The sequence below is a fragment of the Chaetura pelagica genome, unplaced genomic scaffold (genome assembly GCF_000747805.2).
Source record: "Chaetura pelagica isolate M959 unplaced genomic scaffold, ChaPel_1.0 scaffold386, whole genome shotgun sequence".
Classification (NCBI taxonomy): domain Eukaryota; kingdom Metazoa; phylum Chordata; class Aves; order Apodiformes; family Apodidae; genus Chaetura; species Chaetura pelagica.
The window spans coordinates 1870305-1893073 of NW_009953703.1; the positions used below are offsets into that span (position 1 = coordinate 1870305).

At 40.7% G+C, this 22769-nt stretch overlaps 1 protein-coding gene across 1 annotated transcript in view; it reads right to left on the reverse strand.

Annotated features, from left to right (window-relative positions):
* Positions 1 to 22769, reverse strand: part of THSD7B (thrombospondin, type I, domain containing 7B) — a 266212-nt gene that overhangs the window by 87451 nt on the left and 155992 nt on the right. The window contains exons 13-14 of the mRNA XM_010000390.1: positions 13005 to 13199; positions 8891 to 9154 (exon numbers count right to left, since the gene is read on the reverse strand). Coding sequence (XP_009998692.1) covers positions 8891 to 9154; positions 13005 to 13199 — 459 coding nt within the window. The remainder of the gene's footprint in view (positions 1 to 8890; positions 9155 to 13004; positions 13200 to 22769) is intronic.

Sequence of the window (22769 nt, forward strand, 5' to 3'; positions counted from 1 at the left end):
ATTCCTGCTATTAGAGGTCACCTTGCTACAGAGACACAAGATACAGGATACAAAGGCATCGCATCTTCTTAAATAAAGCTGTACTGCAAAGAAACATCTGATGGAAACAGGATTTTAAGAAAGGAAGAGTCCTGGTTTTCCAAAGGTTAGGCACGGGGAGAGCATCACAACTCATTTAGATAACTGAAAACCTTGAGATGGAAATAGGACGTTTTTGTGAAGTTGGCAGGCCCCAGCACAGAGTACTGATGTACTGAATTCCTGGTAGACTTCTGCTTCAGTGTTGCAGCATGACTTGGAGTGCTTTGGTTGTGTGGCTCAATCTCCTCTGCTGGGGGACTTCAATGAATTCAGACAGAAGCAAAAAGTGATGGAATCTTGTTAAATAATGTGATTTTCAGCAGTCACTCCTCCATGTCACCAAATACAAACAAGATCCAAGATTTCACAGTGGGAATCTCTGTCTGTAGTGAGGGATATTACAAGTTTTGCAAAGCTGGCTCTCATAATTTAATTTACACCACCTTCATTTGCAAACCTTGGAGGACAAAGAAGTTTCACAGTAGATCTCAGACCCAGGAATAGACTAAGGTAGAATAAACTCTCAGTTACTCATCAATACCATAATGATAATCCTTAGAGAAGACTGAGCAGAAGTTTCCTACTTCAGGCTTACTTCCTCAGCTCTCCTCAATTCAGCTGTTGCTATGTTTCTGAGTTGGTCTCCCAAACTCTTTGATAAAGCAGACTTTATCAGGCACCTGAAAAGATACTCACCATGTCCCCCCCTCCACTACCTCCTCCTGTCATGCTGACCTTGGCACTGTATGGAGGGCTCCAGCAAACCCACTGCTGGACTGGCAATCTGCTCATCTTATTCTGAACCTGGCCTATGTGCAGACACTGGAATTCTTTTTTTTTGTAGGACTCTTGTTCCATACAAGCAGAAACACATGATGTTACTTAAGAAGATCTTCAGAATATGTCAGATGGAAAACCCTTTAACTCTCACTGAAATCCACTAAAATACCTACTATGTCCAGCTGACACAGGGCTTCCCACCAGCACTAAGGTTACAAAACTGTGACTTTCTACATAAAAATTATTTGTCATCTATTTATTTGCCTGAAAGGCCTGCTCATCAGAGTTGCATAAAAGACAATCAAGTTGAAATACATTGCAAAAAACCCCTATAAGATACGCAAGGGTCTGGAGCACAAGTCTTAAAAGGAACAGCTGAAGGAACTGGGGGTGTTCAGCCTGGAGAAAAGGAGGCTAAGGGAGATCTCCTCACCCCCTACAACTGCCTAAAAGGAGGTGGTAGCCAGGTGGAGGTCAGTCACTCCTCCCAAGTTAGAAGCAAGAGAACAAGAGGAAACGACCAAAAGTTGTGCCAAGGGAGGTTTACATCGGATATTAGGGGAAAAAAAAACTCACCATCCCTAGAGACATTTAAAAGCTGTGTATACGCGGTGCTTAGGGACATGGTTTAGTGGTTGCCTTGGCAGTGCTGGGTTAACAGTTGAATGTGATGATCTTAAAGGTTTCTCCAACTGAAATGATTCTGTGATTCTGTATCACTTGCCAGTACAGCTATACAGGTCTCAAAGGGACCATGAAGTTCTCCGTGAGCAGGAAAAGTCTAGAGGTCTTAACACTACAGTACGTAACTCATGAAAAGACTTAGGCTAACAGGGTGTTTCTTCATACTTCCAATAGAACCCATTAAATGGAATGACACATGGGGAGAGAAAAATGTTAATTCTAAATCTATCAATGTATGGTAACATTTTATTAGAGCCTTGCTTTGTAACAGGTCATATTTGTGACAAATATGTTATTAAGGCTGAAGAGATGGGCCACATTTCAAAGAGATACCCTGACCACAGCCTGCTGCAAAATCGGGGCAGTAGATCATCCACTGCATTAACTTGCTATCAAAGTTCTCCTAAACCTCTGATATTTCTACACTGAGTTACTATTTCTACACTGAAAACATTCCCAACTCCCATGGAAGAGCTTTAATCAACCTGTCAAAAACATGAGAAAAGCCATTCTAATAATAGAAAACAACAGGCACAGACAGGAGCAAAGGTGGGCAGAGGTGGTCCGGCAAGTAGCGGCTGTCAGTGATCATCAGGCACAAAAAGCCTCTCTGAAGTTAGTAAAAAATCTTTCCTTCACATAGTCTGGGGTACTGCTGCCTCTTCAAAAGGGTCATTTAATGGAATGCAGCAAAAAGACACACTATAAAGATTTATATTTAGAGCTAAGGAGTAACAACAGACAACACAATGACTAAATGTACCACCTAGAGAGGATGTTGCTCAAATAGTAAATCTATATATTTACCTATATAAATCTAAATATTTCCTCATAAGATGTATGCCTGCTTTCATAAGAAGTTACGGAACTAAAAGAATGTGCATTTCTACGTACTAACGCCTCAGGGGAAGTCTTACCTTGCTTTAAATAAGCTTCTTTGATAACCAATTTGACCCATTCAGAAATAACCTTTTTGATGGCAGTTTACCTTTGATTCTGTTGCCAGGAAAACATACTCGAGAACAGCAATGTCTGAACAGCTGTCTTCTGATCCAATTTCATTTGATAAGTCTTTTAACATCCAGCAGGGAAGAACTGCGGCCAAAATTTCTTGTAGTGAACAGATTTTTTTTAAATTAAAAAAAAAAAAAAAAAGAAAAGGAAAGGAAAAGATAGGGAATAAATCAATGTTCTTTGAGCACTCTTCTGAGAGCAATATGTAAAAATCCTGTAGCCAAACAAGAAACAGAGGGCAGGTCCTTTATGGGCTCTGTTTCTGTGCTTACAGCTTCCCTGGCAGCCACAGCTGTAATTAAGAGTGTCACCACACACCCAAGGAGATGTGTAGAAAATGTCAGAGAGAGGTCCAGAGGAGAACCCAGACAGGATTTCGGGGCTAAATTTAGAAGATATTTAGGTTTGAGATAGCAGGAAACCAGTTGAAGGTGACAGTGGCTTTGAAGAGTCCTAAAGCATGGACACAAGGGAAGGACAGCCTGTCTGCAGCTGGCAACACCTTTCAGCCACCTGTGATCCAAAGCCAGCCTTAATTCCCATGCCAGGGGATGGGATGGGCAGAAAATAAGGTGACTTTTTAGCCAAAACTTTTTTCTCAAGTAGTCTTTGAAAAGCTTTGTTCTGTAAATAATACAGCCATTTTTCTGTAATAAAAAGGTCACAGAATGATACTGCAGAGACACACGGGCAAAACCACAGAGAGAAACAAGAGTACTGTAATATTTAATTAATCCCAAATGCCAAAAGAAGGGTAGGGTAGCCTGAACACAGGCTCTACATGTTACCATTAGCTGATGGTGCCAAGATTAACTACTCTCACTCTGGTAAGGAGGAGGAGGCATCCCAAGGCTGTCACGTGTTGGGGCTGGAGCTGGGAAGAGGATAGCCAAGGCAGGGTTGCCCATTTGCCTTGTAGAAGAAGTGAAGTGCTGAGGTCTCATCCATAAGATGAGATGCTGTCTATGAAAGTATGGAAATCACTTTAAACTATAACTACTTGTATTCTAGAATTAATGGTTTGTGCTAAATAAATGAAATTTAAATATATAAAATTTCATTTAGACTGAAATACCTAGAGGCATTTTCAAAATCAGAGATGAAAATTTTCTTCAAGAAAGTTTCTATATCCGAAGGTTTTCAAAACAAAATCCGGGATTTTTGCAAGTTTCATTCTTCAAAATAAAATTTAACACATATGGAAAAATGTATATACCACAGTAATTGTCAGCATAGATACACTTGCAAAAATAATCAGGCATTTAGTCAACATAGCTTTCCCAACTCTTCTTTTTCCAGAATTTTTACCTTGTAGGGAAGGTAAGTTTGTTATTAGTCCAGATTTCTTTAAGGTATTCAGCTCTGCTTATAGTTTTTTGAGCTACACAAGCGTCTTTTTGTCAGAATGACTATTCAAATCTAGTGATTAAAAGCTATGTGAAAATAACTAATTTTCTCTGAAAACAACAGTCCAGAAGTTTGGCTCCACAGGGTTTCAGAGTAGATCCTTATGTCGACTTGCAGGTAGGTCATGCAATGTCCATCAAGTTGGTGGCCAAGATTGTCATGTAAGGGAGCATAAAACCCAGAAGAACCCCCCTAGTAGAAATACTCTGAGCTGACCTTTCAGCAAATCAAACTTCATGAGACTTGACACTACCTGGTTTTCAGCAGTACGAGTTAAAACTCCTGATCTCATGACCTCTGCATACTGTCCTAAATCTCTCGCCACTGGGAACATTGCTGGTCAGGTCAGAAGCAGTCACTGCTGGCACATGCTGCCCTGATGTGCCTCAGAGCAGGGAACATTCCACCAGCCACCATAAAAACCTGTGAGTTTTCACCTCACCAGAATTTTTAACTCCTGCTGGGGCATCTGCTGGCTAACACCACCCATTCAGGACTAAAGTTGATGTTTTCAAGGAGTGACCTTACCAGCAGCATTCCCAGTAGCAGTGTTAGGCCAACCTGACAGGGAGGAACCAAGTGACACCCACCCCTGCAGCAGTGGGTGCAGGGGAACCCTCTGAGCAACCCCAGTCCTCATTGATTTGTCCATCTGCAACTAAACCACGTACAAAACACTGTGCAGATGACAACAAGGAGGTGTATGAGCACCCCTGCCGTGCCCTTCATAAATTTGGAAAATAATTACAGCTTTTTAAGGTGTGTGTAGGTCGAAGCTAACTGCTCTGTGATTTAAAGCCAGGATCTGTTTATCTGTGTCTTTCTCCCAGGTTCCTGTTGTTGCAAGCACCACTGAATTTGAATAGTAAAAGCACCTTTCATAAATTCCTGCTTTCCAGAAATTGCCTGTTGGATCAAAAGCTGAACCTCTTGCAAGAGCACAGAAATCTCCAGCCTTTGATTTGGAACAGATGAGGCACCCTATGTTCCTCGAAGATTAAAAAAAAGCCCTGTTGGCACAGCACACACACACACAAAAGAGGGAAAGGAACTACATGAAATCATTCAAAACAAAGGAGGCGGAAATACAAAAACAGTACGAAGAACTTGAAAGACAGATTGAGGAGCAGATGAACTGCAGCTAAGAGGACAATTTCATGTCCAAAGAGGATGCAATAGACATCAGCCAGGGAATGAAGACCCTCTGGACTAATGGTGAGCTGAACACAAGATGAGCCAGTCTTCTGACAGGAAGACAAATTGAAGCAAATTATCAATTACGTTTTTTGCAATACAATTAGTCACCTCTATCCACAATTTCATAATTGCACTTCCAAATTAAAGAAAGGAAAAGAAGAGTGAACCAATTCCAGGAAAAAAAATATAGGTTATTCACTTACAGAGCTTAGTGAACGCGTGATCAAGAAAAACGATGACACCACTAAAATAAACCAGGAGGTTAATCACAAAGGTCAGTCATGGAAAAAAAAGCCCCAGTGTGCTTCTTCTGGACATGAGAGGAAATGTTTGGCACAGAAAGGAATACAATTCAGAGTAGTCTGGGGTTTGTATTTTTAAGCTAGGATATTATTTTTTTAAGCTTGCATTTTTAAGCCTGGGATTTTTATTTTTAAGCTTGTTCCATTTAATGATCATGAGCTAAATCAAGATTAAGTGGCAGTGAGGGCTGGTAAATTAGTCAAAGTGTAACCTCTGTAGCCACTAGAGTTGACCCAAACTGTTCACACAAGCTGTGCTCAGCTGTGCTGGGTCAGGACATAGGTCCTAACAGAAGGAACTGCAGACACCACACAAGCTAGTGGTGCATTTCCATTAAGGCATAGCTGGAATGCTTCCATCTTCACTGCTTTTGGATCTTGGGATACTCTGTATGTGGTAACTACACCACTGGGCAGAAAATTCATCTCCTCTGGAGAAGGTTTGCTTGAACAGTTAATGCATTTGCATATAATAGACTTAGGAGAGTTGGAGTCTGGACTGCTGACTAACACAGACAACCAGACTTCACTGGGTTTTTTAGTTTGGTTTTTTTTCCTCAAAGTTGCAAATGCAGAATTGCTCACAAAATGCAGTGTAGAGCAGGACCCTGAGCACTGACTAATTTCTACATTAGTCTCAAACTCACTAAACCCTGCTGAAGTTCACCAGCCAGGTTTGTCAGGGAAAGTGAAAATGCTTCCTGTGAGAAGGCAAGAGTCCAGAGTTTGCTCTCTAATTCTCTTCTATAGCATTTTCATTGTCCTATACCTTGTACTCATGGCATTATCAAGTCTGGAAAAAACTTCAGACTACTTCTACGGCAAAGTTTGCATCCTAACATCTATCTTCCTACATTTTGTAAAAAGTTCTTCAAAAGAACTCCGCAAAGAACTGAGGTCTGTGTCTCACAACTTCTCACTTCTGTCCTGGTTCAAGGCAAAGGAATAAAAAGTACTGTCCTGCTAAAGGAAAAGAGCAGGAAACAAAAAGAAGTCAGAAGACCTGAAAGAAATAAAAGAGGAACACGCTTACCCCCACATCTCATAAAGCAAGAACAATACCTAGATATCAGTGATTAGCATTCAATATATAAGGCAAAGGCTTAATTAGCCATTAATGTGGTCAGCCAGCTAGTGTTAAAAGGTCACCTGATACTTTGAACTAGACAAACTCAGATGCTGTAAAAAAACCCAACCTGTCAGGAATAACTTCTCAGGGCTTAGTAAATGGGCACGCTTCTCTAATTGGCTCTTCTCTATTACGGTTGAGTAGCACTGCTAATTATTAATTGGATAATGATTTGTTTCTATCACTAATTCAATAATGTGTTCAGGAGTGTATTCTGAAAGCTCCCAGCTCTAAAGACCATAAGTATCGGGCTTAACTTCACTTAACTGCTGTGGTTGGAAGGCAGGTCCCAAGCGATGGAGCCTGTGGAGCTTTCTGCCACTTTTTGGCAGTCTATACCCAGAGTCACTTCAATATCCATATCCTCTGGAGACCAAGGCAATGTTGTTTTCCCACTCGCCTTGCAGGAAACAGGCGTTCAAGACTTGGTAGCAAACAGGAGCTTATACATCCTGGGTACTAAACAGGGCTGGAGCTCACCCTTAGGGGAACTGTTATGGGAGATCCAGAAGGTGGAAACGTCTCACCCCCCTTTACATCCCACTTCCAAACCTAAAGGTCTCTGTAAATAGAGTGTAGGAGGAAGGGCATAAGACAGGGCTCTACAGGGCTGTACAGGACCAACTACCCCTCTGCCCTCTGACACAGACATGCTGCAATAATTTCTGCTCAGATAAAAAGCCAAAGACGAGAAAGGCAACAATAATGCCCTTGCCCAGACCATTAAAAATGCCACATAAATATCACAGACAGAAAACAGGCTCCAAGGTTATTCAGAAAAACCCCACACATAGACAACCTTGTCTTTTTAAAAATAGTGATAAAACCCCTGAGTTTTTCAAAAGAGCAAGTCACGACACAGGCAAAACCACCTTTCAAAATCCAACAGTTCCCTTTTTGCAGAAGAAAAGGTAATGTTGTGGAGGAAAGGTATAGCATTCCTCCCTCATGGTCCACAGAGGTATGATCAATTCGTACAACAGCACATTGTTGAAACACAACCCATGGAAAGCTGCTTTATGAATCTGTGCAGCCAGCTGGAACAGCCATCAACAGCTGTGAGAGGAATTCACTCCAGGACTGAATCACTTCATCAGGGTATGTTTTCCTCCCTTTTATTACATGCAGCTCAGGCTGCTAATCCTCATCCTGAAGACCCTCCACAGACCAGCCGCACTTCTTTCTCTGCTCCCTTATTTACTCAGGAACATTAATGGTTCCTGTTGCATTACTTAATCTCCTCCTGACACATCACTTCTTCCTCTCCCATCACATACCTCACCAGCACTCTTGCAACCTACTACATCACCCTAGGTGGTGCCCAAAGCTTTGTGACTGTAAATCAGAGAGCATCAGTGGTTTGGGAGCAGCAGAGGTGCAGCATTTGCCCTCAACATAAGGGCTTTTGTCTGTAAATTGATTTAGCATTTAATAACTGCAAATCATGGAAACTGGAAGAAAATACCCAGATAGATCAACATTTCCTGCTTGCTCTGCTTCTGGTTCTGCCCTGTTTCTGTTTGATATTGGCTACTTGATTATATATGAAGTGTTAGGTAGAGAGAATAACAGCCCAGAGCCCCAGCAAGCAGTGACACTGGCATATTTGCTGTGTATCCATCTGAGCTTAAGCCTGGCACAAAACTGCCAGGATGAGATCACCAGCTGCTGAAGTCATGTGAACTTGGCACTAGAGACAGCAGGTGACATCACAAGGGTTTTGTGATTTAATGTGATTGTCTCAAGAAAATTTCTGATGCTTCACAAAAAACAAACATACAAACACCTCTAAACTTAGTAGAAAGGAATAAAAATCTATGAGCAAGTAAAAGCTGAAGAAGGCAACATCTTCAAACAAAACACTACTTGAAATGTAACTTCTCCTTTGCTCATGCTTTTACAGGATTTTAAGATGCACAAAAGAAATGCCTCTGGTATTTCACAGAACAAGACCTCTAAGATCACCGTGTCCAACCATTAACCCAGAAAAAAATTTGACCACCATGCCCTGAAGCGTCACGTCTACATCTGACAGCAGAGCCAACTTTAGCCCTCTTCTAATTCATTTTGATTGTAGAAATGCCACCAGACCCTTACATTGAGGAAAACCTTAGTATTAAGAGTGATAAGAAGACATTAGAAGGCTGTCCAACAGTCACAGCAACTCTGTGAAAACTGTTCCAGCAGGTGAACATGTACGCACCTATGACAGGCTCCAAAAAGAACCATTGAGCAGGTAACTCAGCTCAGCACCAGGGCTCTTTACACTTCTCATGTGCTTTTTAAATCTCCTTACCCGAGCTGCTGCAGTGAGATGGTTCCACCAGTCTGCCACTCTTATCATAGCAGGCAATGGCTCTCAGGCGCACGCCCTCGCCGCACTCCTTGGCACCTCCATGGGATGGCATTCCCAGCTGCTGCTCCGATGTTCCTCTGCCAAGAATGCAGTCAGACCAATTTCCGTGGGGCTGGGAGGTAAACTCCTCGCAGGGACACTGCTCTGTTTCAACTTGAGGATAGACTTCAGTATTCTGGCATTTGTCTCGCTTTCTGCTTCGCCCTGTTCCAACCACAGAAATCTGTTTGTTAGTTTAACATCTGCTACTTTTGATAACAACACGTCATATTATTTATACTTGCATGAATTCAACACATTAGAACCAAGACAATCTGAATGTTAATACCCAGGAATGTTTCCGAAGCATCTATTAGCTGTTGCCAGTGATCTGGAGTGCAAGGACAGTGTATTTATCTCCAGGGGCAACCAGAGAACTTGGAAATACTGTTTTGATGGGTAGGGCAAAGAGCAAAATGCAAAGTTCTTACTCTAGTAGTGGTCTGCCCAGAAAATGCTCTGTAATTTTATATAGTATCATTTATCTCTAATTATCTGATGAAAATAAATGAATTGTTTTGTCTCTATTTGCTCAAAATTATTGGTTGCCAGGACAACTTCCAGAAGACTCTACATTAGCCACAACATCTTTGAGGCTACCTTATGAATTAGTTGAAGATGCAAGGGCACACAAACTGTATTTTGAAGGAAAACAGAAAAGATAATCCTCAGTAAATTATTAGGACTGGAAAGTATTTCTATGGTTATATTTGGTTCAATGTTTTCTTTCGCTCTGTTCTTTCAACAGGTTTTAAAAGAAGGCTAACTTCTACACCCCTGTCCTGCTCCTGGAGGACTTCTAGGCATGAGGACATCAGTACAAGAGGAGATAAAGATGAGGATTCATGTTCCCTGCATCTCTCCAACTGCTCCAGAGAACACAGATTTAATACAGCCCCTAAAGATAAAATCAATGCTTGTCTTGGCATGGGTTACCCAACATGACGCAGTTGTCTTCAGGCTGGCTCAGGAATGTCTTTGCATTTAGCATCTGCACTGGAAGGGAGAATTCATCTTCACTAAGAAACCACATCTGTATCCCACCCTCAAAAGGTTCCTTGGGGATATAGGATGTGCTAAAAAGACTTCTGCAGAAAGTTTTTAAAGCTTTGATCCCAGAGGAAATGTTTTCTCTTTGATATTGCACACAAATAAGATACAAAACCAAAACACCAGTTCTACAACTCAACAACCCTGTTTCCAGCCTGGAACAAAGAGTCATTTCACCACACATAAGCCGAAGCAGAAGCTGGCTGTCATCCATACCTGTCTGCATACAAATATGTACCTAAAAAGAAAAGGGCACTGATTGCAGACCCTTAATATCACTGTCCTTCAAGCCTTAGCCCTTTCAAAATTGCATTTCTTGTATTGTTCTGGGGAATGTAAAGTTTGCTGGCACAAAGGGACAATAAAAACAAAGAAATCAAATAGTGCTGGCATCTTTATTTTTTCCTCTGTCTATAAAAATACATCAATATATTTATGAGCAAATTTAGGTAAGGTAAAAGAGGTACAACTCCACGTAATTCAAGGAAAGTCTTTTAAAAGGCTTTAAATAGATCAGGAGCTCTCTAGTGGCATTTCCAGCACTTTATGTTTGACGAGCTGACAGAAGCCACACACTCAGCGTATATGTAGAGCTGTGTGCTCTGCATTCTGTAAGTAAACATGGGAATTTGGGACTTGCCCATGTTTTGCCATTATTACATGCAGCCCACCAGACACAGGTAAGGATGCTAATAATCTCACACTTCCACAACACTTTCCCCCCCCCTTGCCCTGCCATCTGTTTTGCAGGAATCTTCCCTCTAATGAAGCTGCTATGAAAGCCCTATTTTGAGAGCAAAAAAATTACACTTATCCCACACTCTTCACAAAGGAGAAGTTTAAGAATTGGTGATGGGGCTACTTCTATCATCTTCATAGATTTCAGAAATTACTATTAAAAACACCACTGCAAAACTTTTCAAGGACACAAATCCTTCAGATAAATAGTATTTTCTTTTTGAAATATATTTCTGAACACAAAAAAATGTTATACACATTAAATATTATCAGCTAGTATATGCTATACACTATATGAAATTATATGAAACACTAAAAATGTACCTTTCCACATAAATTCTACTGTACCCAAAGTACAGTGAATTAACTGACTTTAGTAATGAAGTCTTACCTTAAAACTGTGTTTTCATTGTAATGACTTTGAATTTTGATATATTCTTTTGCTTCTTAAGTAATGACTAATTTTACACACAGAGTCTATGATTACTTCCAAAGTGAAATGAGTATTAAAAACTGAGTGGGTGGCAAGCAAATGATCACCAAACAATTAACAGATTTCCAATAAATGGCACTATTGATGAACTCTCATAATGAAGCCAAAGCATTCACTGGGGCCTAGACACACAGAGTGATGAATGAGGAGGTAGCTGACAGAAAGGTGAAATACAAACAGCCCAGCACCACCTGGGATATTGCTTCCAGGACAGCTTTGCTGGGAGTAGGTTGAGACCAGGAGCTCCTTCCTGGAGGGAGGAAGGGAACCCAGTAAGGTCATATGGGAGAGACTGGTGGTGTTGGATCACAAATTCAGGGCAGGTGAGGAGACAAGCCATCAAAACCTGAATACTAGAAAGCATTTGTGGTCTACTTGAATGGATCTATGTCTGATGTAGAACAGAATAAGAAAGGGGACAGGTAGGACCATACTGCTTGATAACTTGCACAGACGCTCACATAGAAAAATCAGATTTAAAACTACCTGGAAGGAACTCTTCATTTCATTCTTATATATTTTCTGTAAGATCAGGCATCTATAATTCTGATATGGACAGAGGATTTCTTCTACAATAAACATACAGCCATCAAAACAGAGAACATTTTAGAACACTCTCTTTGGAAGAAACAAGAGGGCATTGTATTGTAGCAATTATTATATAAAAGAGACATCTTTATCCTGTAATAAGCCATATCAGCAAATGGCAGTTTGAAGCCATAATGAAGTCTTTTATACTGCAAGTCTGCGTACTGGAATTGTTAGTAAAAACTTCCATCATTCCAGCAGTAATGAACTGAATAACAAGACAGCCACACAGCCAGGTGCAAGGAAGTGTAGAAGCAAGGAGCAGTGGTAGCCACCATACTTTGCTGCCATTCAGTTCCCAGGCATTACTATATATTTTACAGCAATGTCAGTATTTTACTCCATAGTAGAAGTTTTTCAAGTTTCACCTCTATTAATGGAGCAAACTCAAGCCAGCTCCACCTTAGTTCTCAAACACAGCACAGAAATATGAAAAGATATGTGTGTGCAGGAAAACAATAACAGGAATGTCATGTAACTCTGCTGGCAACAGTGTAATTCACATTTATTTGATTTAGCTATGGATGTGGGGGCAATACAACTCCTCATAAAACACACAGTTCCAAACTATTAATGTTAGAGTTTTAAAGCTCTTCAGTTTGGTCAGCATTCAAATAACATAATAAACCATGACAGCAAGCTCAGGGGAATGCTCCATGAAATGGTTTGAACGAGAGTGTTTAATGAATACATAGAAAAGATCGAACAAAACTGCTTTAATGATACCGTTTTTTCTTTATACATGGTATTAATTTGCCCTGTTGAACTACTGGATACTGCTGAGCACAAAACTCCCAGTTTTAAACTTCATTCAGATTTCAACAGTTTTAAAGAGAACATCACACTGATTTTTAGTCTTGTGTACAGATTTGCTGCATGCTTCCCAGATTAATAGGTTAGATAAACTTGTACAATCCACAGTTATTGTTTTATTTGCTTTATGTCTAAAAATGTCTTTCCATCACCAAGGTTTTCTGCACTGTTCTCATACCATAATATGTGCACACAAAGCAGGCAATGAGCAGTATCTGATCAAAAATAATTTACAAATGATCACTATTCTGTCTGGATTCTCCCAAAACCCCAACATCTGAGAGGCATAATCCACAAGTATTGCTATCAGATACATTTTATAAAATATTTTACCTGTGAGTGACCGTCTCCTGCTTCTAGTTGATTCACAGTCAGATGAGCATGCTGTAAATTTAGACCAGGGGGTAAAGGTGCAGTCATCTTTGCAGGGAACAAGACACTCCTGTACACGAGCTGGCATAGCTCCTGCCCACCGTATGCAGTCACTGACACTGGCAGAGTCGTTGTGCTCCGACAGGCATGTAACAGCTGAAAAGGAAAGGCACAAAGATTGTTATATTCTCATATATTCTACTCCATGCAGTCACTACTTCTGTTCTGTGTGAGATTCATTCTCCTGGGTTAATAGGATAAAGTTGATTTATTCTTAGGTCGTTATTTGCACGTCACTCAAAGATGAGAAGCTTCACAAACCCATAAAGACACGTTCTTATTTGAACAGTGTGTTATCTAAATGATGATATAAATTCAATATTCTCAAGGAGGCAGTCATTTGAAGGCTTGGGGCAACAGTTTAACCAATCTACATTGTACAACTAAACAAAAGATATAATGCTGCAGTGACATGCCACAGAATGTATTTGGTCGAGGCCAGGATTCCCAAGCTATGATGCACACACTACCCTTGGAACCAAAAGAGCTTCAGTGTGAAAAAAAACCCAAAAAACAAACCCAAAACAAACACAGAAGAAAGCTTCCATCTCCCAAACTGCCATCTTTTCTACATTTCAGAGGAAGGGAAGAACAGCCTGAGCAGCTTTCCCACACAGTGGTGACCTCTGCTCTGTCTGAGCCGCACATGCTGCAGCTAAATGCTCCTTGCAGCAAGGTGTAAACACCAGGGCTGCCCCCTTCAAACTGAGTTCCCTCAACACTGTGCTGCCCTCTGTGCTCTCCTGCTCTCTGGCCACCTAAACCTTTGAATCGTTTGCATAAATGGAGATGTTTAGGAGGAATGGCACGGGCGTTCAGCCTCCGGCTATGGCAGAAAGGGGCTGCAGCTACGGTGCTTTACTGGAAGCCTGCCTTTACAGTGCACCAAAGCTCGCTGCAAGAGCACTACTGAACGGATCCATTAACAGGCAACAAAAGAAAACAAAATGCCTGGTCTGTAGGTCTCAGACAAAGGACAGTGTCGCTCTGCTGAACTCCATCTGTCCTGAAGCTCCTTCCCTTGCAGGCACCGAGCCCCACCTGCCCACACTGCCGCGCACACTCACACCTGACACATTTCACTGGTTCCCAGCTCAAAGCTTTACCAAACCTCCAAGACTGGGCCACAGCTACAGAAAACAACAGGATGAGGCTGGGGCTGAGGCCTCTGAATTTGGACACAGATGCCTTTGGGGCCAGGCAAGGATCAAATGGTGTTTGCAAGAGCACAGCTCAGGACTTAGATGCACTGTTTTCCCCTCCGGTTTTATTTGAGGCCAATGATCTTTTCTGTCAACCCTGGTCCTTTTTTTGGACTGTGATGTTTAATTTCTCAGGGTAGATAATGGCACTCCATAGCCATAACCAAGTACAAAAGTATTAATATGTAAGTCTGAGTCACAGGAAGTCTATTATAAAACTTGCTAAAGTTTCAGTGAATTAGTAATAAGTAATTATAATAAATAAAAATAGCCTGCACACCATGGAGCCTTTCATTTAATTAATGATAACTAATTCTCTCAAAATCTCCAAAAAAGTAGGCTGTTTATATCCTACATTGTAGGTTAATCACAGCAAAGCCAGGTCATGACTTGATTCAAGCAATACAGTCAGGGACAGAGTTAGGAATTTAATTTGGTCCCAAGAGTTTACTCATGTCGGGCTTTCTGATTTCAGGCATGTTCACATATTGTATCATAAAGCTACAGAAGATTAAGTTATTTAATCCAGATGTTGTTTTTTAACAATCTCTGATATTCTTCTTATGGAGATCCCTAAATAATTCAGGTTTTTGAGATGGCATGTATTTTTCTTTGTTGCTAGCACTTCATGTAACTAGGAGTGCATGAAGAAAAAGAAGAAAGTAACAGTTTTAAAGGATTGACTGGGGTGTAACTTTGCAATGAATACACACAATTTTTAACTACAGTGCTGTATGGCAGCAAGGGATGGGTTGGCAACCACCTGGAAATAAAAAATTTCTTATTAGAATGCAATTAGATATCTAATGAAAAAAAAATCAGCATTCTGAAGAGCATCTGAAAGGCAAACAATTGTTAAAAGTCTCTTTAGACTCAAGTGACAGTAGATCAGCATATTAATAGCTACCTCTAAATTGCTGATCCTTGCCTTTCACCTTCAGTCCTTGTGACCCTTCCTATCTCTCAACTCCTGCAGTCAGGAACTTGGGAGACATTCTCCTTCTCAATTACAGGAGCACGAGGACAGAGGTCAGCACTCTGCCCAGGAAAGCGAGGTAATTGCCCTCTTCAGGAGGGTTAAACAAGTAATAGGCTCAGATGCCCAAGGTCCATGTAGCCTCATTGCCTTCAGCAAGGACACCAAAGATCTGGCAACACAAACATGTCCATGTGAATCAAGCAAGGACAAGTGTATCCAAACCATCTTCTCAGCATTGCTACCACCGCCTGTGTCTGGAGGGAAGTGACCTATATCCTACACTGCCATCCCCACAGATCAATACTTGCAATTGCACAATAAACCATCAACTTCCAATCTCTACTGCCATCTGACAGAAGATCACAATTCATTCCTGACATTATTAATGGCAACAACAGTGATGGAACTTCTAAATTTCTATGTTAAACCAGACGCTTCCATCCTGCAATGAACTATCTAATGACCCGATCTCCTGCACAAATGTCCTTCATTTCAAGCATAGAAGTAAGTCACTAAGTTGGCTGAGCCTACTTAGATATTAAAAGTGATGGCCACATAAGCATATAAGAGATCACGGAGCTTAAAGAAATTAGTGGCAACAGCGAACATGGGTAGAGGAGAGTTAAACAACAAATGATGTAATGTATTATAACTGTATAAGGATGGAGACATGGAGTTGAAAAGAAGAAAATATAGTGGATAGTCTAGAGACACATGACGTAAAGGAGGACAGCAGAAGGATCTTCTGTGAGGTCATAAGGGAATTGCTTCTTTTTTCTACTTTAGGAATTTTAACAAGGGTAGATCCTGGTAAATCAATCTCTTCATCCCTGACAGAGCAACAAAGCCTCAGTGTCAGCCAGGACAGAAGGCTGCAGCCAAAGAGTCCAGAATCCAGAAAGCTTCTTCTGATGCCTAAAATACTACCTCAGAAGCAAACAATCCACTTCCTTCCCATTCTCCTGGACTTTTGCACTTCCTAAAGACAACAGTGCTAGTGCTAAGCTGGCTGGACCAGATGAGCACCTCTTCGGTCACCCAAGGGGCAGCTGAGTCTCTCTGCTGGGACAGCAGCACATTTTTGTCTTACAGGGGCAAAACAAAATGCTGGCCATGAAGGTCTGGTACCCATAGACACCAAACCCCACACCCCTCAGAGCAGCCATAAAGAGCTGGTACCTGTACACACCAAAGCCCCACACCTCCTTGGACCAGCCTAAGCAGCACAGTGCATTTCAGTCCTGTGAAGAGGCAATTCATTTCCACTCAAGAGTCTTCAAAGATTATGCCAATGTATTAATTCTTCAGTTTGAATTGAATTGTCTTCAAAAGCCTGAGCTTAATGGGTCAGATCTTTATGGCACGTCAGTCCTAAGAAATGGCACAATTTCTGCTATACACTTACAAGTATGCTTGAGGTGAGCAACATGAACCACTGAAAAAAATTAAATCATAACAATAAAGCCCATTGGGGCACTGCAAAGGAAGGGCCAGACAGGAAGCAGCAGAGCTGACAGATCCTCTCCAGTGGTTCATTCAGGAACCAGTCACCTTATTTCTGCCCCCTGCAAACTTATTTCCCAGTTAAGTAAGATTTAACTTTTAACAGAGAAAAATGTTCAATTAGAGGCACTTCTGGAGACGGAATGAGACAAATTTTTTTGCAGTGGACTTTCACAAAAGTTAGCAAAATCATTTATCCTCGGTGGTTTCAAGCTACTGACTGGTTTGGATCATGTGTTGTTTATGTTGCATGATATAGTATTTCCCCGTAATCCTCAGTTCTATCACAATGGTTTTAAATAAACTCATCCCAAAGAGCCATTTTGCTATGCCAACATCTCCTCCTCTTTTTAAGTGGGATACCACTGGAGGGAAAATGCAGGCCTTTTGCAGCCCTATGCACTGAAAAAAAATAATTAAATAAAACCACATAGTACTGAGAAGTTCCTCCCAGACTTAATGTGTGATTTCTACCATCTCTGCAGCATTTCAAATGCACACAAACACATGAATGGAAACAGCTAATCCCAGGACAGTGCCAGGTAAAGGGTTTTGAGTTAGAATATTGATTCCCAGAAAGAATGAGAATGCAGGATTTCCTTCTGAAGTCCAGCTATTCTTTCTTGTTACCACCAGTCAATGCCACCAGACTGGACTTAAACTCTTGGGGACAAACTGCAGGCTGACCATCTAAGGCAGTTCTGTTGATAGAAAAGGGCTGGCACACCAAAAAAGAAGTACACCTTCTTTTGTTACAAGAAGAACAAGATCATTAATTAAGCTGAAACATAACTAGGTTTAAAATGCTAAAAAAAAATACTTTTTTTTCAGGGAAGGGCTGGAACTGTGTAACAGACCATGTGGAGACACTCATTAAGATGCCAACAGAAGTTTGCAATTGATAGGAGCAATGAAAATAGCTGCAGATGCAACCACTTTGCTTCAAGGCATAAGTCAAGTGTTAAATGTACAGCTTGGGGAAGAAATTTCCCTTTTTGCTGGTAAGGGGACCTGTCAGGATATAGAACAAGGGCTGCCAGCAGGATATTCAGTATGACAGTCTCTGTCTTCTGGTTTTCTATTTACACCCACAAGAGCGTGTTTGTATGCCAGCATCTTAGCATATGGCATGCAGAAGCATATGGAAGCTATGTTCTTTAACTATATTTATCTTAAATTAAAAGTAAATAACAGATGCTTCTTCTATAAACTTTTACATGGTGAATTCAAATGTTTCTCTGCTGTCAAACTGCAGAGGCACCAAACACATCCTTAGCTGACACTGCATCACCACCATCAAACCAGGGTAACTCAAGTGCTCTCAGTTGGCACCTGCTTGACTTAAGAGCACTACAGACAGTCCTAACAAAAGGAGTGTATTGAGAAAGAAATATTCTAGGCGTAGCATTGCATCCAATAAGGAAAAAGAACATAAATATAGCTCCTCTTAAGTAAAAATACCATTACAGACAGTCTTGGTAATCATATTCATTTGCCAAAGTTATAATCAATTCTCCTTTAAAAATGCATTTCAACAGCTTCCAAAGGGTAAGAGTGAGAATATCAACTACAAACCAGCAAAATTATATTGTACCATAGCACTTCAATTTGGGAAACCTAAATTAGTGGTTTCAAAACTCTGGAATTAAACGTCATTAGAACATCTGAAAACAATGACTGATAATTCCAGTAAGGTACACTCAGGCCAGACACTACAACTAAAGCTCTGTGCTAGTGTAAATCAAATGGCTGGACTTGATACAGGAACAATAGGATGATCTATGAGTCTAGACAAGAGGTCGAAGGCCCAAGAGGTGCAGATACAATGATGCAATCATCTCTTCTGACTTCAAATTCTAACAATGTGTGAAAAAACCCAGCATGTAAAGTCAAAGGAATTATTTTAATGTAGCTTTTTACCTTCTTGTTACTCAGAAAAATTCTCTTTTTTTGTTGCATCATCATTCTCATTACCCCAGTAAAACAAAAAAAAATATAATTTCTTACACGAATCACTACTCATAAGTGAAAAAGGAGTTCTGGGATAGTATGTTAGGAAAAAAAGAAGAAGAAAATAACTTCAAGGATCCAGACTTGCTGACTACAAGTAGTCTTGTAACTCATGATGATCTCATTTATTTTCTGTACTGGTACTTAGGAGTTTCCCCAAAATCCCAGGTGGAACATTTAAGTTATTCTTGGCATGTTAAAGCAACCCCTAATTATAGGACACCAGAAAAAGACATATTAGAAGACATAAGATAAGGCTCTGTTGAGACTCAGATTTAAGTCAAAGGTTCTGATTCAATAAGGACATAAATATACACTTAACCTCATCACTGTGACAGCGACCTTGGGGCTGCAATGAAGTATGTCCCAAGTCTGGACTTACAGAAGGAAACAATAGGGTAACCATTAAAAATAATCTGAGGAAAAGAACAAATGATGGCAGGAAGGACATCACAGACACAAATCTAGTAAAAATAACTGAGGAAGAGCTGAAACAACTAGATATGCAGCAGGGAAACTGTCTCTGAGATCACCACTTTCCCATTTTGTAATTATTAATGATATTGACAGTAGTGCTAAAGGGCTGAGAAATGTCACCGAGCAAACAGAGCGCTGAATAAACACAGACCCCAACCAACCTGCTTGATAAACAAGAGGAGCTTGAGATGAGGCTGTGAGACAATAAAGATGGTAAATATCAACTGAAAAGATAAAGGGAAGCAACTGAAATTATTTACATGAAAAGGGGTCAAGGAAGAATTGGGTAGAAAATTGGGTACAGGGTATTAGCATGGAGAAGAGACAGTAACAGGGGAAAGGGGAGACATTTGGGATAGAATTAGAAAGCAAGGGGAAGAAAGCACACAAAACTTTGAAGAATCTTCTTAAGTTAAAGGTCCATGCTTTAGCTGCTCTGTGGGTTGGTTCCTCTCTGCAGCCTTCCCATAAAAAGGAATGCAGGTGGAGAAAAAGAGAGGCTGATCAAGGTACAGGAGACTCAGAAAAAGAGTCCCAGCTGCAGCTTTCTGGGAACCAACATGGTGGTAGGACACCTCCAGTGCAACCACAGTGTGCCCCCATCGGGCAGTTGTCCCCAGGTTCATGTGGCTGACCCAACCACAGAGCTCCCTGGTGGTTACAGAGCTCCCTGGTCATTACCTGTCATCAGTGTTCACCAGACAGAGAGGGACACAAGGTCCGCATAGCAGAGGACCACATCCCTCCCGTACCACTCATTCTTCATGGCTCAGAGCTTCTTGGCCAAGACCACAGAAGAAGTAGGAGAACACAGCAGATGCCTGCAAGGGATCACCTATGTCCAGGGCCTTGTATCACAACTAGTAAAATCAGAGCAAGCTGACCTCTGTATTTAATACCTTAAGCTGGACTCACCTCTGGTCAATTTTAAAATAACTTCTTAAGAGTACAGCTTAGCATTGTTTTGATTGGAAAAGACCTTTAAGATGACCCCAGCTGTTAACCTCACACAGTGCCAAGTCTACCACTAAACCATGTCCCTCTTAGATACTTATGGATGAGGTTATCAACTATTTGGTTGTGAATATATGGGTTTAACCCCTGAAAGAACTGAGGTGCATGTGCCATTTTTGCCAAGCTATGTGACCTGATGTTTTAATTCCTCCTCAGCTGTGAGCCAAGGCTGCCCACTGCTTAAGGAGAGAAATGCATTGCTATAAAGCCCATTCCTCCTCCCACCCACACACTGAATGAACACAGCACTGATGCATTAATGTCTAGCACTATTTTAATTTTAATACAAGTGTTTTCTTATTGTAAGTGGTTCACACTCTGCCCGGCTAGAAAGACAAAATAATATGATTTTTTAATGTTTCAATTTTGCTTTGGCCAGTGAATAACCACATTCTGAGTGCTTTCTACATTATGCAATCAGTCTAAGGAATCTTTCAACAATTTTACCCTTTTTTTCCTAACTATATTACAGGTTTTGAATTGCTTCTACTTTCATTTTACATTAAGAAGAAAATCAATGGAAGTGCATTAGATGATTAATGATAGAAATTATGCTTCTGCTTCTTTCAGAGAACATAACAAAATACAAAAATATGCTTCCTTCTTTTCCTCTTTCTGTGGCCCACAATTACTAAAATTACTCAAGTTCAATTTATTTCTAGCACCCATCATCAGGTTATATTTAAGATGAATTATTTATTGTACAACTTGAAAATAAAACTGAGACATCCTGTTATATGTACACACACTGAGACCACAGCAAATAAAGAGAATCAAAATGCCAAATAACACGAGAGAGAAAATAGGAAACATACACAAAATTTACAGAATTTCCAGTAACTCAAGTTGGAAAACCACTTAGCTGCCTAAGAAAGCACTGACTTTCTTTTGAAAGCTCTCAGTTATATGTTCCCTGCTCAGTGTTTTTAGTGATAGCTGGATGAACTTACAATCTAACGCAGGCTGATTATATTCCAGCCAGGTCTAGTTTTTGGTAGCACTCCAGGGTCACCTTTCACAACAGCAGCAGAGTGCTCAGCACTACAGCCAACCCACATGACAAACCCAACCTCGGGAAAGTCTCAGAAGACAGATCTATAAAACTTTTTGAGTCAAATATCCATTACAGTCTTAATTTTTTTGGTACAAGGTTTGGTAAAATTATCCACTTATATCATCTTTAAGATAACTGGGCAGTAGAAAACATTGCATCATGTTGGTTTTGAAAAATGTATCTGAAAATCTTCCTCCGGAAGGCAGCACTCTGCATTGCACTCCATCTATCTCTTTACAGTGAAGCACAGATATGAAACCCAGAACATAACACTAACTCACTGACATATTTACAACACCCCCAACACCATGTTTAAAACATTATGGTCCAAGGTAACACCTAAAGAGTTTAATCTACTCTTCCTCCTCCACTGTTGACAACATGGGTCTGCTGACACCTTTTCAACTCATCCTGATGCTTCCTGTTTTCACCTGCCCATTCTCCTCCTCCACCCGTTAATTCTGTTGCTAATGCCCAAATCCTGTCCTATCAGAGTGTGCTCCAAGCCCCAATGAAGACAGCACAAATTCACCCGCCACTGCACAAATCTCCTTGTTGCGAAAGGGGTTGTGTGGCAGCCAGCTGTCCTTTGGGGTGGATTCACTGAATTTTCTCCAAAATTGAAGCCTATAGGAAAGTGGGACACAAACACACACAATGACACACTCTTTACAAGGGTGTGTAGCAACAGGACAAGGGGCAATGGCCTTAAACTAGAGCAGGGTAGATTTAGATTAGACATCAGGAAGAAGTTCTTTACCATGAGTATGGTGAAGGCCAGGAACAGGTTTCTGTGGTTGATGCCCTATCCCTGGAGGCATTCAAGGTCAGGCTTGAAGAGGCTCTGAGCAACCTGTTCTAGTTAAAAAGGTCCCTGTACACTGCAAGGAGCCTGGACCAGAGGCCCTTTAAAGGTCCCTTAAACCTCCTCACATTCTTTGATTCTGTGATTCAAAATTCCTATTTGCTCACTGCTTGGCCACACAGCTAACATTTAAGGGAGAATAAACAAGTCTGTTTGAACTTATCAATTCAAGTCTAGATACACAGATTTGGACTAGTGTAAAATAAGATTAGAATGTGGCCTCCTCTATTTATTTGTATTTTTAATTAACCATGCTCTTCCAGAATTCAGACCACCATGGTAATTTACAGCATACAGACTCATAATTTTTATCAAAGTCCAAAATTGCAATTCAGAAACAAGTAACATGGAAATTTGGAAGCCCCCTCATCACTTTCTATACTCCACTCACTGAAACTACGGTTAAATTTTTCTAAGTAGCAACAGATTTTGTAGATATGATCCTGCATAAAACCTTCCACTTCAACTATCACTTTTCTACAGCAAAGAACAGATAAGGATACTAAATGCTTTGAGGCCTGAAGTTTGGCTACTTATCTCCAGCCTAAAACTGATAAACCAA